The 16,081-nt window shown below is 34.9% G+C and overlaps 1 protein-coding gene across 5 annotated transcripts in view; it reads left to right on the top strand.

Moving 5' to 3' along the window:
* CCSER1 (coiled-coil serine rich protein 1) overlaps positions 1 to 16,081 on the top strand; it is a 1,396,414-nt gene that overhangs the window by 667,573 nt on the left and 712,760 nt on the right. For all 5 annotated transcript variants that reach the window (XM_061164390.1, XM_061164391.1, XM_061164393.1 and 2 more), the window contains exon 8: positions 600 to 683. In XM_061164390.1, the coding sequence (XP_061020373.1) occupies positions 600 to 683 (84 nt within the window). The remainder of the gene's footprint in view (positions 1 to 599; positions 684 to 16,081) is intronic.

Below are 16,081 nucleotides of genomic sequence, written 5' to 3'. Positions count from 1 at the left end.
GAAGTTTGGAAGATAGGTTTAGATCAAGTATTTGTAAGTGAGTTTCCAGGGTAGAATAATAGAAGTCATAGATGTGGGTGTACTCTATACATAGAGGCTGTTACTGAGGGTTCATGCAGAGTGACGAGGTTAAATACTCAAAGACAGAGCTCTAATGAAAGGGAAATATGTTACAGAGCTATCATTAAAGATAAAGGCCATGGTACAGCCATTTGTTTGAGAATATTTAATCATAACAGGAAAAAATGATAAAGTATCTCTTTTGAAGTATAATTATTTTTATCCCACTGATTATGTATGCACAAGAGTAGGAGGACAGAATTTAGGATGAATCCCTGATTTCTTTCTTAGTCCGATTTCCCTTTGTCCATTTTGTTATCTATCAGAAAAATGTGCATATATACCATATATAGCATAATATATTTGAATGCATTAGTTTGTTTTGAAACATAGTGTATTATGGAAAACGTCAGATTGTAGAGGAACTTTGTTTTATTAGTCATATGCAGTTACCTCCCACTGCGTGCAACTGACCTTTCTTATCAAGAGTGAAGGGAAAGGGCTAAGTCTATTATGCTGTCTCTTTGATGTTTTTATAGGATATAATGAAAGATGAATGCTCAATGCTGAAGCTGCAGCTGAAGGAGAAGGATGAACTAATTTCCCAGCTTCAGGAAGAACTGGTAAGTGTGAACAATATTTGTCCCTTGGGTGTATTTTCCTTGCAAGGCTGTTTGCTCTAAACAGTTTAACTTATTTATTAACACTAAAATTGTTAGTGACTTATAAACTGTTGATGATTCAATTTGATTATAAATTTTATAATCCTACAATAATGAAGATTTGATGCTATGAAAAGAGAATGTTTGATAATATGTATTAAACTTTATATTATTCCAGAAATAGATTACTGACCCAGAGTTAGGTATTTCAAGTGTACCTATCAAAAGTTGTGAAGACTAAGGCCACATTTTATTTTGTAAAGTGCAAGACTTAAGTCCATATTGCCATACCTAGAGACACAGTCATGTAATATGAAGTAAAGTACTGAATAATTTTGCAGACAAAAGCAAATTTTACTTAAGGGTACCAAACATCTGTTAACCTAATGAGACTTTGTTAATAAAGACATATAAATCCCCAATTATCTAAAAGCTATACACAAACATGATATTGTAGTTCATGTTTTCTGTTTTTTTTTTTTAAGATGTGACATCACAGATGTATTAAATCATAGTTTTATAACATGAAAGCACATTTGGTAGGTAACAAGAATAGCAGTGGGCACTATTTTTTAAAGTATGTGCAGTCAACAAATATGATATTACATATATGAATAGTATTTTGTAATATAACACATTTCATCTGATAAAAATAAAGAATTCTCCAAAACAAAAATGAGAAAGTAATGAGAACTTTAAAAAAAAATTGAGTTCTTAAGAATGCCAGTAAAATAGACATACAATAAGAGGCCCTGACTTATTATCCAAGATCAAGAAAACACACCCCAGTCAGTAATGTTCTTTATGATGTTAAGATTTGACTACTTTAACAGTGATGTGTTATGTAATTATTAAATACAATTAAATGACAAAACACTTTTATAGATCATCACGTTTCTGAGAACTTTTCTGAGAACATATAAATGAGATAGCAGACAAATTTAGAGACTGTTTTATTGACCCTTGACAACTGCTGACAGTTTTATTGACACTTGACCTTTAGATTGTGGTTTCATGACTGGGTTTAATGCTGATCATCAGTCCTATGAGCTTATTATTATCACTTCAGAAAATGCATTAAGCAGTTCTTAAAATAGTAAATCATTACAGACAAAAGAAGCATATCTTACATTACTGGGAATAACCTTTTATAAATTTGTTTATAATATAAACTTTATAACATGAAACATTGCTATATATAACCTTATAATTATATATTATGTAATTAAGCTTTGCGTTTAAGAAAAACATATAGATATTTATGAATGGATGCAGAGAACTATGAGTTTTAACACAGCAGAAAATGTTTGTGCTTTGTCAGAGAATGCTTGTTTTGGATAATGAACGGAGAAAAAAGTGTTCATTTTTCCCCACCTACATTGAAAAGAAAGAAATATATAAGAAATCAGATCTTTATGTATTGAATGAAATGAGAAGGAAAATGATTACCTCTAGAGCCCTTGTCACATAGCTAGAATTAATTTAGTACCCCTCCTTCCAAAAATGTCCTCTGTTGGTTAATCTAGTAAAATGAGACACAGGTGTTGCTTTTTTTAAAAAACTTGAATTACTAAAAATTGACTTAGCTTCTAAATTTTTTTAGGTAACTGTCAAGGTACCATTTTAATTTTGTGCCATGCAGTTTACATAGTCATCTTAAATAGTTTCCCAGAGGGCAATGTTAACTTTTGAAAATTGTTTGTTTAAGGAAACCTGCCTAAATAAAAAAGTGTTTAGATGACTTGGGAATTTAAGGAAGAAGAAGCATTGTTAAAAATCATCATTAGAACTGGACTTGGAGCATGGACAAGGTGACAGTCACATCAAAGTAATATAAGCCACTTGAATCCATTGAATACTAGGTCCTAGTATTTCTAATTCTGATAAGTAACTTGAGACATTTTGACAAAGTATACATTGAATTTAACTTTTCAAATTTAAATAGATAAAGTATAAATTTGAAAACATTTTAGAAACCAGTGTCCTATACGCTGTTATAGTAGTCACAATCTGTAACAATTTGGTTTAGCTTTGTTTATTATGCTTTCCTAATTTCTTAACCACTGCTATTATCATAAGCAGTTTACCTATATATACACTATAAATCAAATTAATATGTAATTATACCAATAAGAAATTTATATTCAATAAAGTTTTATTATTTATATTTTTTATAATTATTCAGTCACACTTTGATATTTTCAGGAGTTTAAAGAAGTTAGAAGCCCTAACTAAAGAGCCTGGGGGCAAAATAAATGTTTTTATATTACTTTCTAAACTTATTTTTTTATTGAGGTCACATTGGTATGTAATAGTTTACATGTTGCATGTGGACAACATTATGTTTCTGCTTCTGTATAGACTACAGCATCCTCCCCACCAAAAATTTAGTTTCCATCTGTCACTGTACAGTTGATTCTCTGTATCCATTTTTCCCTCTGCAACAGCTCCTTCACCTCTGGTAACCAACACTCTGTTTTCTATAACTATATGTGTTTTTGTTTGGTGTGTTACTGCTGCTGCTAAGTCGCTTCAGTCGTGTCTGACTCTGTGAGACCCCATAGACGGCAGCCCACCAGGCTTCTCTGTCCACAGGATTCTCTTGGCAAGAGTACTGGAGTGGGTTGCCATTTACTTCTCCGTTTGGTGTGTTAGGGTTTTTGTGTGTGTTTGCGTGTTTTAACTTTGTTTCTTAGTTTATTGATATTCCTCACATATGAAATCATATACTATTTGTGTTCTCTGATTTTTTTTTTTTTTTACTTAGCATAACACTCTTAAGGTCTATCCATGTTATAAATGGCAAGATTCCATCCTTTTATATGGCTGACAGATAGTCCATTGTGTACATATGCCATATATTCTCTATTCATTCTTTGATGGACACTTAGTCTGTTTTCATATCTTGGCTATTGTGAACATAAGAGGAAATTCATCTTTTTAATTAGTGTTTTCATATTCTTGGGATAAATACCCAGAGGTCGTATTGCCAAACTCAGGTTTGTTTGCTCACAGCTTGAAAGCTGATAATCTGAGTGGCAAGTGTCAGTAGAAAGGAAAGGTGCTATAATCAGAAAAGCGAGCAATCTGGGGAAAAGGTAGAATTGTGTACTGAGCCCATGGTAGAGAGTTCCTGATTTTTTTTAACTGCTTTGTTTTTCATTCTTTTTATCTAAGAAAAGAATCAACAGGTTAGACAAGGCATAGTGTGAATGCAGAAATTAAGATAAATTGCCTAGTAATCTCATTCCTATAATTTGATTCTGCTAAGGTTAGAGGGACACAAAAATGGGCAAGCAGGAAAGGGGCAGAAAAGCTGCTTTCAGGTGGGATAACTGGAGCCTGGTAGTTAATTTTTTTGTGGGAATCTCCATGCTATTTTCCATAGTGGCTTCCCCAACTTAACATTTTTACTAACAGTTTAGAAAGATCCCCTTTTCTCCACATCCTGTCTACAATGTTATTTCTTGCCTTTTTGATAATAACCATTCTAACAGTTGTGGCATAATAAATTACTGGGGTTTTGATTTTCATTTGCCTAGTAAACAATGATACTGAACTTCTTTTTATGTGCCTATTGGCTATTTGAATGTCTTCTTTGGATAAATGTCTATTCAGCTTCTCTACCAATTATTTTTTATTGGATTGTTTGTTGATATTGAGTTGTATGCTAACCCCTTATTGGTTATATGATTTGGAAACTTCTTCCATTCAGTAGCTTGTCTTTCATTTTGATGGTGGTTTCATTATGCGAAGAATTTTAGTTTGTAGTGCAATTTGCTTATTTTTCTTCTTATTTCTTGTTATGTCTTCTTAGGCAAGGGAAAGATATTGCTAGATCTAATGTCAGTGTTTTGCTTATGTTTTCTTGTAGAGTTTATTGTTTCAGGTCTTACATTCAGTTGTTTAATCCATTGTGAGTTTTATGTGGTGTAAGATAGTGGTTCTAGTTTTTTGCTAGTAAAATTTGTTGAAGAGACTATCCTTTGTCCATTATATGTTCTCTGCTTTGTCATAAATTGTGACCATACACAAATAGGTTTAATTCTGGGCTCTCAATTCTGTTCCATTGATCTATGATTTTTTTTTTTTTTTCTTTTCTACCAGTACCATGCTGTTTTGATTACTATGGCTTTGCAGTAGTTTGAAATCAGGGAGTTGGATAACTTCAGCTTTGTTCTTTTTTCTTGAGATTACTTTGGCTATTTGGGGTCATCTTTGGTTCCATGCAAATTTTAGAATTTTTATTTCATTTCTGTGAAATGTCTTTTGGATTTTGATAGATTGCGATCTGTATTGTGGTCTGAATCTGTAGATTGTTTAAATGTCCATGAAATCTAAAGCAGTGCTGTGCCCAGTCTCTCAGTCATGTCCAACTCCTTGAGACCTCATGGACTGTAGCCCACCGTACTCCTCTGTCCATGGAGTGGACAAAATACTGGAGTGGATTGGCATTTCCTCCTCCCAGGGGTCTTCCTGACTGAGGTGGAGGTCAAACTTGCGTCCTCTGAGTCTCCTACATTGGCAAATGGGTTCTTTACCACTGTGCCATGTGGAAAGCCCCCATGTTACACTTGATCTTAGTCAAAAGGCCAAGAAGTGATGTTAGCTTTGCCAGTTCATGAACTCAGAATATCTTTTATATTTGTGTCTTGAATTTCTTTTAATATCTTGGGTGTATTATTCCTATGTGTAGTATCTGTCCTCTGCTGACTCATTGTTAACATACACAAGTACAAAGGATTTTTGCTCTTGTTCCCTGCAATGTTATTGCATTTATTATTCGTGTGTGTGTGTGTGTGTGTGTGTGTGTGTAGTCTTTAGGGTTTTCTGTAAATAAAAATCATATCATCTATATGATCTGATTTTTCTTTACATATCATCTATAAAGTGGCAATTTCACTTTTTCCTTTCTTGTTTGAATGTGTTTTATTTTTTCTTTCCTAATTGCTCTGACTAGATTCAATAATACATTGAATAAGAGTTAGTGAGAATAGTCATACTTGGATTATTCTGGATTTTAGAAGAATAGCTTCAGTTTTCCACCATTGAGTATAATGTTAGCTGTGGGGTTGTCATGTATGTCCTTTATTGTGTTGAAGTATGTTCCTTCTATAATCTCTTTATTGGAAGTTTTTATCACAAATGTGTATTTAAATTTTGTCAAATGCTTTTCTGTATCTCCTGAGACAATACGGCTTTTAGCATTTTCTTAGTGTAGTGTATCATTTAAGTTTAGTTTTTTTTTAGTGGAAGTTAAACTGTATCTCTGGAATAAATCCTACGTCATCATGTCATGTGATCCTTCTAATGTGTTATTGTGTTTAGGTTGCTAATATGTTGTTGAGGACTTTTACATCTATATTCATTGGCGATACTGATCTATAATTTTTATGTGTCTGTCTGATATTAATATCATTTGGTAACATGAGTTAGATTGAATTCCTTTTCAAAGCTTTATTTATTTATTTATTTATTTTTGACGGGGGAAAGGTTTGAAATGGATATGTATTAAATCTTTTAATGTTTGATAGAATTCAGCTGTGAAGTTGTATAGTCCTGGCTTTTTGTTTTTTGGGGAGGTTTTTGATTACAGTTTCAACTTCTGTACAAGTGATCAGTCTGTATATTTCCATTTCTTTATGATTCAATCCTGGTTATATGAATCTAAGAATGTGTTCACTTACTCTAGATAGCCTTTTGTATTTCTGAGATATCTTAAAAGTTTCTCCTCTTTTCTGATTGCATTTACCAGTGTTTTCTTGCTTTCTTTCTCAGTGGCTCTAGCTACAATGTTTGTAAATCTTTTCAAAGAACCAGCTCTTAGTTTGAATCTTTCATATTGTCTTTTTAGTCTCTATGTCATTCATTTTCACTCTGATCTTTATTTCCTTCCTTCCACACATGTGGGGCTTTATTTGTTTTTTTTTCTAGTTCCTTTAGTTATGTTTCTTGTTTAGATTAGAGATTTTTCTTGTTTCTTGATGTACACCTATATTGCTATTAACCTCTCATCATTTTTGCGGCATCTCATAGATTGTGGCATGCTGTGTTTCATTTTCATTTGTCTTCAGGTATTTTTATTTTTCCTTGATTGCTTCATTGACCCAATAGTTGTTCTGTAGCATGTTTTTCAGTCTCCTTTTATTTATGATTTTTCCAGACTTTTTCTTATAGTTGATTTTTAGTTTCATAGCATTGTATTTGGAAAAGATGCTGGATTTCAATATTAAATTTGTTAACCTGTGTCTCAACATGTAGTCTTACCCTTGAAGATTCCATGTATAGTTGAAGAAAGTATATTCTGCTGGATTTAGATGGAATGTTCTGTTTAAATCTATCAAACTCAATTAGCCTGACATTTGAAGCTGTTGTTTTCTCGTCGATTGTTTCTTGTTTTCTTGTTGATTGTTTTCTTGCTTCGTGTCTATCCATTGTTGTGAGTGAGCTGTCTAAAGTCCCCTTGTACTATTGTGTTGCTCTAAATTGCTCTTTAAAAGGTCTATGTGTAATTCTTGTACATATTTTGATGCTCATATATAGAGTGCATATATATTATTTGTTACATCTTGATGACTTCTCCCCTTTATGATTAGGTACTATCCATTTTTTTTCCTTTCATTACCCTTTTTGTCTTGAAGTCTCTTTTATCTGAGTGTAGGTTTATTGCTTTCTTTTGACTGACAATTACTTGGAGTATCATCTTTGATTTTCACTTTGAGCCTGTTTGTCATTGGAGGTGAGATGTCTTCTGGAGGCAGCATATATTTCGGTCTCATTTTTTAATCTATTTAGCCACTCTGTTTTGAGTTCAGTCTGTGTTCATTTAGGGTAATTACTGAGGACTTAGTACTGCCATTTATTTTATTTTTTCTGGTTGCTCTATATCTCTATTGTTTGTTTGCGTATGTTTTTCTGTATGACATTCTAGTTAGATTTTCTATGATGTTTTTCTCCATTTTGTATATATTGTTTCATGTCTCTGCTCTAAATGTGTTTTCTGGTTACCATGAGGTTTGAATAAAATATTTCAGAGATAAAACTGTCCTTTTTCTTCTAATAGCATCTTACTTACTTTCCCTATATGGATTACATCCTTTTCCTCTTCCACTTTTGTGTTTGTGTTGTCTCAAATTATCCTTCTTTTAATGTTGTGAGTTCATTACCAAATCAAAGTAGCTAATTTCCCCCCTTATAACCTTTTAGTATTTAAAAACCTACTCTGATGAGAGTTGCAGTTTTCTGATTATATCACCTTACTCAAAGTTGTGTGTGTGTATTGCCTTTTTGTTTGTGGTAGGAGAGCTCCTTTAAGCAGACGTAAAATGGGTTTAGTGGTGAACTCCCGCAGCTGTTGTCTGGGAAGGTCTTTAATTTTCTTTTATATCTGAATGATAATTTTTCTGAATATTCTTGGCTGACAGTTTTTGTCTTTCAATATTTTGAGTACGTCATTTCACTCCTTCATGGCTTGTAGAATTACTGCTGAGAACTCTGCTGATAGACTGATGTGGATACTTTTGTAAGAAACCTTTATCCTTTATTCCTGACTGCCTTTAATTTATTTTTCTTTGTTACTGACTGCTGACTTAAATTGAAGAAAGTAGGGAAAACCACTAGACCATTCAGGTATGACCTAAATCAAATCCCTTATGACTGTACAGTGGAAGTGAGAAATAGATTTAAGGGACTAGATCTGATAGACAGAGTGCCTGATGAACTATGGATGGAGGTTTGTGACATTGTACAGGAGACAGGGATTAAGAACATCCCCATGAAAAAGAAATGCAAAAAGGCAAAATGGTTGTCTGAGGAGGCCTTACAAATAGCTGTGAAAAGAAGAGAAGTGAAAAGCAAAAGAGAAAAGGAAAGATATTCCCATTTGAATGCAGAGTTCCAAAGAATAGCCAGGAGAGATAAGAAAGCCTTCCTCAGCAATCAATGCAAAGAAATAGAGGAAAACAATAGAATGGGAAAGACTAGAGATCTCTTCAAGAAAATAAGAGATACCAAGGGAACATTTCATACAAAGATGGGTTCGATAAAGGACAGAAATGGTATGGATCTAACAGAAGTAGAAGATATTAAGAAGAGCTGGCAAGAATACACAGAAGAAGTGTACAAAAACGATCTTCATGACCCAGATAATCACGATGATGTGATCACTCACCTAGAGGCAGACATCCTGGAATGTGAAGTCAAGTGGGCCTTAGAAAGCATCACTATGAACAAAGCTAGCAGAGGTGGTGGAATTCCAGTTGAGCTATTTCAAATCCAAAAGATGATGCTGTGAAAGTGCTGCACTCAATATGCCAGCAAATTTGGAAAACACAGCAATGGCCACAGGACTGGAAAAGGTCAGTTTTCATTCCAATCCCTAAGAAAGGCAATGCCAAAGAATGCTCAAACTACCACACAATTGCACTCATCTCACACACTAGTAAAGTAATGCTTAAAATTCTCCAAGCCAGGCTTCAGCAATATGTGAACCATGAACTTCCATATGTTCAAGCTGGTTTTGGAAAAGGCAGAGGAACCAGAGATCAAATTGCCAACATCTGCTGGATCATATAAAAAGCAAGAGAATTCCAGAAAAACATCTATTTCTGCTTAATGACTATGCCAAAGTCTTTGACTGTGTGGATCACAATAAACTGTGGAAAATTCTGAAAGAGATGGGCATACCAGACCACCTGACCTGCCTCTTGATAAACCTGTACGCAGGTCAGGAAGCAACAGTTAGAACTGGACAGGGAACAACAGACTGGTTCCAAATAGGAAAAAGAGTACGTCAAGGCTGTATATTGTCACCCTGTTTATTTAACTTATATGCAGAGTACATCATGAGACACGCTGAGCTGGATGAAGCACAAGCTGGAATCAAGATTGCTGGGAGAAATATCAATAACCTCAGATATGCAGATGACACCACCCTTATGGCAGAGAGTGAAGAGGAACTAGAAAGCCTCTTGATGAAAGGGAGAGAGAAGAGTGAAAAAGTTGGCTTAAAGCTCAACATTCAGAAAACTAAGATCACGGCATCTGGGCCCATCACTTCATGGCAAATAGATGGGGAAACAGTGAAAACAGTGACTGACTTTATTTTTTGGGGCTCCAAAATCACTGCAGATGGTGATTGCAGCCATGATATTAAAAGATGCATACTCCTTGGAAGGAAAGCTATGAGCAACCTAGACAGCATATTAAAAAGCAGAGACATTACTTTGCCAACAAAGGTCTGTCTGGTCAAGGCTATGGTTTTTCCAGTGGTCGTGTATGGATGTGAGAGTTGGACTGTGAAGAAAGCTGAGCGCCGAAAAATTGATGCTTTTGAACTGTGGTGTTGGAGAAGACTCTTGAGAGTCCCTTGGGCTGCAAGGAGATCCACCCAGTCCACCCTAAAGGAGATCAGTCCTGGGTGTTCATTGGAAGGACTGATGCTGAAGCTGAAACTCCAGTACTTTGGCCACCTGATGCGAAGAGTTGACTCACTGGAAGAGACCCTGATGCTGGGAGGGATTGGGGGTAGGAGGAGAAGGGGACGACAGAAGATGAGATGGCTGGATGGCATCACCATCTCGATGGGCATGAGTTTGAGTAAACTCCACGAGTAGTTGATGGACAGGGAGGCCTGGCGTGCTGCGATTCATGGGGTCGCAAAGAGTCAGGCACGACTGAGCAACTGAACTGAACTGTTGCCAATTTAAATATAGTGTATTCTGGGAAAGGTCTTGTTGTATTGAGATAATTAGGTGCTTAACGTCATGGGCTTGTATTAATACTTCTGGTTCCTTCTCTAGGTTTAGAAAGTTCTCAGCTAGTACTTTTTAAAATTTTCTAATCACTTCTTCTTCTGGATACCTATTACCCTAATATTTTCCATTCTTAATGGAGTCAACTCTTATACAGGTTCCTCATTTAAAAAAATCTTAATTCTTTCCTCATGTAAGCCTGTGCTCACATGATTTTTGTTGAGTGTATGCACATGGAGTTGAGGAGAGGGAGAAATGGTGTGTAACTTTTGTTTCTTTTAGAAGAGCATTGGGCTTCCTAGGTGCACAGTGGTTTAAGAATCCACCCACATATGGGTTTGATCCCAGGGTTGGGAAGATCCTCTGGAGTAGGCAATGGCAACCCGCTCCATTATTCTTGCCTGGAAAATTCCCTATACAAAGAGCCTTGTAGGCTATAGTTCATGGGGCTTCAAAGAGTTGGACACGACTAAGCCTGTGGTAAGAAAGGGTACTAATCCCATCATGAGGACCCAGCTTTCATGACCATGTCTAAGCTCAAGCATCTCATAAACACCCTCATCTCCAAATACCATCACACTGGGTGTTTGGGCTTCACCAAATAAATCTGAGAGAGATACCATTTGGTCCATAGCATGTATGGTTTGTGTCAATGCCTATTTAATACTAGCAAATGAAAATGTAGACAAAGACTTCTATTTATTTTTCTACATTAAATGTGCATTTCAAACATTGTTCTTTCTTGGCTCTGTTCCAGTGATTCAGTTTTTCTCTCTGGGTAGGTAGACCTTAGAAAGCACAAATATACTGAAAAACTCAATTTTGATTTTAGATTTATATATTGGTATTTGAGCAAGTATTCACTGATTTCTAACATGAGTTCATTTTGTAGTTATACTTCAGTTTATCCTTTTTTATTTTTACAAAGAAACCGAAAAAAGTGTTTTAAGATGTTTAAAAATTATTACCTCTGAAAATTTGTATCCTTTACATCAGTGAGACTTCCTGACTTTTTAATTTAAAACAGATAATCATTTGTACATTTTAGGATTTCTTAGGGGATATTAAGTATTAGAGTATCAGTGTTCTAGGGTTGTATATGAGGTGGGACAAGTAATTGGAGAAGATGAGGAATATAGTTTTAAGGAGAAATTTTTGTCATGATAAATAGGAAGGAACTAATTCTTACATGTCCACAGAATACTGGAATAAGTCAAATAGCATTTGAAATTATATTTACATTAAGAGCATTCTCTCACTGAAGGAGACATTTCAAATGTTTTTATTTCCTTCTCTTCCCTCCCCCTAGAAACTTGTATGCATTTTGCTGAACTTGTTGAGGACTTAGTGAGTTTAGTTCTTTTGGTTGGTTTTCCTTTGAAACACTTTTCTTTCAAAAGAATTATTTGTGGCATATTTATCAATCCTTAACAACAGTGTTTTCTGTCAAATTACATGTAGCATAAGGTTTATTATTACAGATCACTGTTTCCATTCCTGATCATTCTCCATTTTATGGTCTCTTTTGCCTCATTTATGGATTGATTAGAATCCCTTCCCAGGTATTAAGATGGGGCATTAACGATGTAGTCTCTAAATCTTTGAATATCTCTTTACTAAAGGTTAGGAGGTGTGCTGCTATAGATAGACTTTTATCCTCCCCCACACCCAAAAGTTTGTATATTAAAGTCCTAGTTCAATGTGACAGTATTTGGGGAATGCTTTTAGGAGGTAATTAGGTCAAGTGAAATCCATACGGTTTGAATCCTAATTCAGTAGTATAAACAGCCTTGTAAGAAGAAGAAAGAGGAATTTCTCCCTCCATGCACAGATGCTGAGAACAGCCGTATAAGTGTACAAAAATAAGGCAGCCAACTGCCATTCAGAAAGAGCTCTTACTAGAACCTGACCATACTGGCACCCTCATAGTAGACTAATCAGCCTCCAGAACTAGGAAAACTTTAATTTTTCGCTTTTTAACCCACTCAGCCTATGTTTTATTGTAGCAGCCTGAGCTAAGACAGATAACATAGCTAAGTATATTAATTTTTAGGTCTTGGTTATTTTTCCTTGGTAAATAGCATTTCATATTTTTAAACTCAGAGGCTTCCCATGACATTTTTTCTGTGGTTTATTTAGGTATGTGGCATTAGTTTTTTCTTCTGACTTACTCAGTGTTTTTATCCTTAAATTTTATCCTTAAAATTATAGACTTTTTTTCCTCATGAAGTCAATTTCCATATTTGGTCTCAAAGATGTATCCTTTAAGACCCTTTTCTTTTTCTCTTGGTGTTGAAGTGTATTGTCTTTAGCTGAGATTCCTTCCACTAACATTCTGATTGACTGATTTGATTATCAACAATGATGACACTCCTGTAATCTAGTAAATGTTCACATTTAGATGCTTTAGATTATGTACTGTTAACTGTTAGTATTATGTTCATTTGTTATGTCTCATAACATTTCTACTGCATATGAAGTGGCCTGTCCTTCTTATTATGCTTCCTAGTCCTGTGAAGATCCACTGTTATTTGCTTTTACTTATTTCTCTTTTCATGCTCAGTACAAAGGTAAATTTTTTGAAAACCCTCTAAATGGTCAAAGGCTCAATAGAATCTCCTTCTGCTGGCTACGGACAGCAAACCATTTGAAGGATATTTGCCATCGGTTTTCTTTTGTGACATTCTGCAGTTTCCTCAGTTATATGTGTTAGAACGCTGTTGGACAGTCTGAGTTGCTGCTTTGCAGTTTTCCCAACCAGAGCATCTTGTAGATACTCCTAGGATGAGGAAGCAGTAAAGTATTGCCCTTCTGCAAGGGTTGGCTATTTTCCATCAGTACTGTTGTCTCCAGAACCTTTTGATTTCTCATTCTTGCTCAGGAATATTAGCTGCTAGTCTCATTGGCTGCAGTTCAGTCAAGAAGAAAACAGAGTCTTGAGCTTGCTTTCTTCTCCCCAAATGTGGGAGACCCTGAATTCTCCCACATGTGTCTCTGTGAGCTTTACTTTCCTGCCCCAACCTCTGATTCAGCTTACAAGTTAGTGTCAACTTCAGAGAAGATGGTGTCAGAAAATTGTGTTCAGAATACTGTTTTCTCTTGAGACTGTCTTCATGCATCCTCTGAACAAACCCAAAAATACCTGCATTATGTACTCTTCCCCTCTGTAATTTACCTCTCACCAAGAGTTCAGTGGCTGCCACATTTCCTGAAGCCCCAGGACATGTACCAGGTTTGGTAAACTTTACTTTGGATTGAAGTGAATTCGCTCAGTCGTGTCCGACTTTTTGCGACCCTATGGATTGTAGCCTACCAGGCTTCTCAGTCCATGGAATTTTTCAGGCAAGAGTACTGGAGTGGGTTGCCATTTCCTTCTCCAGGGGATCTTCCTGACCCAGGGATCAAACCCGGGTCTCCCGCATTGCAGGCAGACGCTTTACCGTTTGAGCCAGTAGAGCAGAGGAGGAATTTCTTCAAATCATCTTTCTGCAAGCTTACCTTTCTTTACTTGAAAGGAAGAGTGAACAAATGTAGTGAAATTAAATATCAGGATACAAGTACCTAAACTCATTGCCTATGTAACTAGATGTAGCTTTTTTTTTTTTTTCCGGCCTGAATGTTTCAATTGTCAAATAATACAATAATATTAAACATAGAAAAAAAAAAACCTGACTATTCACCAAAGGTAAATTTGGTAAAATATAAGCATTTATGTATCTTTAGTATATATTATATATATTTGGATGGCTATATTGTTGTCAAATTAAGTGGTGGGAATTTTAAATTATATGATAAGATGATATAATGTATAATGTAGGACAAAGAACATACAATAATTATCTTTAGGTAATATGAGTATTCAATTTCTATTATGAACTTTGAGCCTTCATTTTAATGACAAATTGATATTTTAAAATCAGAAAAAAATCAAACATCTCTTTAGAAAAGAAAAATTTGGGTAGAGTTTAGTGGTTTTCATCCTGTGACTTTTGTGATTTGGAATGTCTTAGTCTGATCAAGCTGCCATAACAAAATATCATAAACTGAGTGGCTTAAACAACAGACATTTATTAGTTCAGTGTTTGGTGTTTCCTTCCTGGCTTATGTCTTCACAAGTCCTTCCTTGGTGCATGCGTAGGGAGCAAGGGTAGGGTGGGGAGGGGAAGGTCAGAGATCTCTGTGATTCTTCCTCTTTTTTAAGAGCATTAATCTCGTCATGAGGGACTCAAGCTTATGACCTAACCTAAGCCTAATAACTTCTCAAAGTCCCCACCTCCAAATACCATCACATTAGTGGTTAGGACTGCAACATATGAATTTGGTGGGGGGTGGGAGGAGCATATACACTTAGACTGTAATAAGGAAATATGAATATCAGTGAAGTCTTATGGAATTCAACCCCTTCATCACAACCAGTTAGTGATAGCAGTTACAGGTTTACTGTGTTTTGAATATCCTAATTCTCTATCAGATTCTAGTTAACATAATGTCACATAGGAGAATAAAATCAATCACAAAACCCAATAACCTGGACAGGATGACTGCTGAGGGCTGCTGTGAATAATTAGATCAGGATAGGAAATGAAATGGTGTGACATAAACTTCGCTGAGAATTTTTCAACATGCTGATTGGGCAGGATATTAATTAATTGAAGGCATGGAAACAACATCCATCAGTGTAAAAACTGAGTTTGTTTTAAATGTAATATTTGGTTATATATGAATTATGTTGGTTTATTGTGGAATATATTGAACTTTTTAATATTAGAAATACCCCTCTCATTCAGCTCAAAGATCTGGGAATTTCATAAATTTACAGTTAAGGTATTTAATGCATAGGTTTAGGTTTAGACCAAAAGTCTAAATGTATGGCTAAAAGTGAGAATACTTAATCAGAATCAATTATAATGAAAACATTAAAATAATTGCATATTAATCTTAAGTTTAGCTTAATTATTTAATGATACAGAGCAAATAAATATTTTTCTCACTTAAGAGTAAGTTTTGGATTTTTAAAGCTGTTTAGTGAAGGTCATGTTGAAGAATACATTGTAATTTTAATATGAAGTTGAGGAACACTGTAAATGTTACCTTCTTCTGCCTAAAATAAATCAGAGAAATGTATCATATAAATGTTGATGGTGCAGTGTAGCCTTGTGTCGACAGATTTCCTTATAAATTATTATTAATCTTGTAACTGGTTTGAGAAACCTTACAAATGATTTGTACATTGTGGCTGAAAAGTGTGCCCCATGTATCTGAACTGAAGAGAGCATATTTGGTATATATAAATTCATTCAAATGAAGAGTGACATTTAATTGTCCTAATTAGAATTGGTATACCATGCTACGAATTTACTGCTTTGTTTTACCAGTAATTTGTCTGCCTATTACTACAGTAAATACTAAATGAAGTCATAGGTATATTAGTAAATTATATATAATTTATTAGTCTAAATTTTTATAACCTACCATTTCAGACACTCCTCTTTCAAAACTTATTCATTTTCTAGCTGACTAAAATTAAAAGCATCAGATGCTGCTTTATACAGTATATATTTTTTAAAACTATACATATCTATTTTAAAAGCCAGTTTAATGGATCGT

This window comes from Dama dama, chromosome 17, assembly GCF_033118175.1.
Source record: "Dama dama isolate Ldn47 chromosome 17, ASM3311817v1, whole genome shotgun sequence".
NCBI classification, from domain to species: domain Eukaryota; kingdom Metazoa; phylum Chordata; class Mammalia; order Artiodactyla; family Cervidae; genus Dama; species Dama dama.
This window is presented reverse-complemented; position numbering and strand designations above follow the sequence as displayed.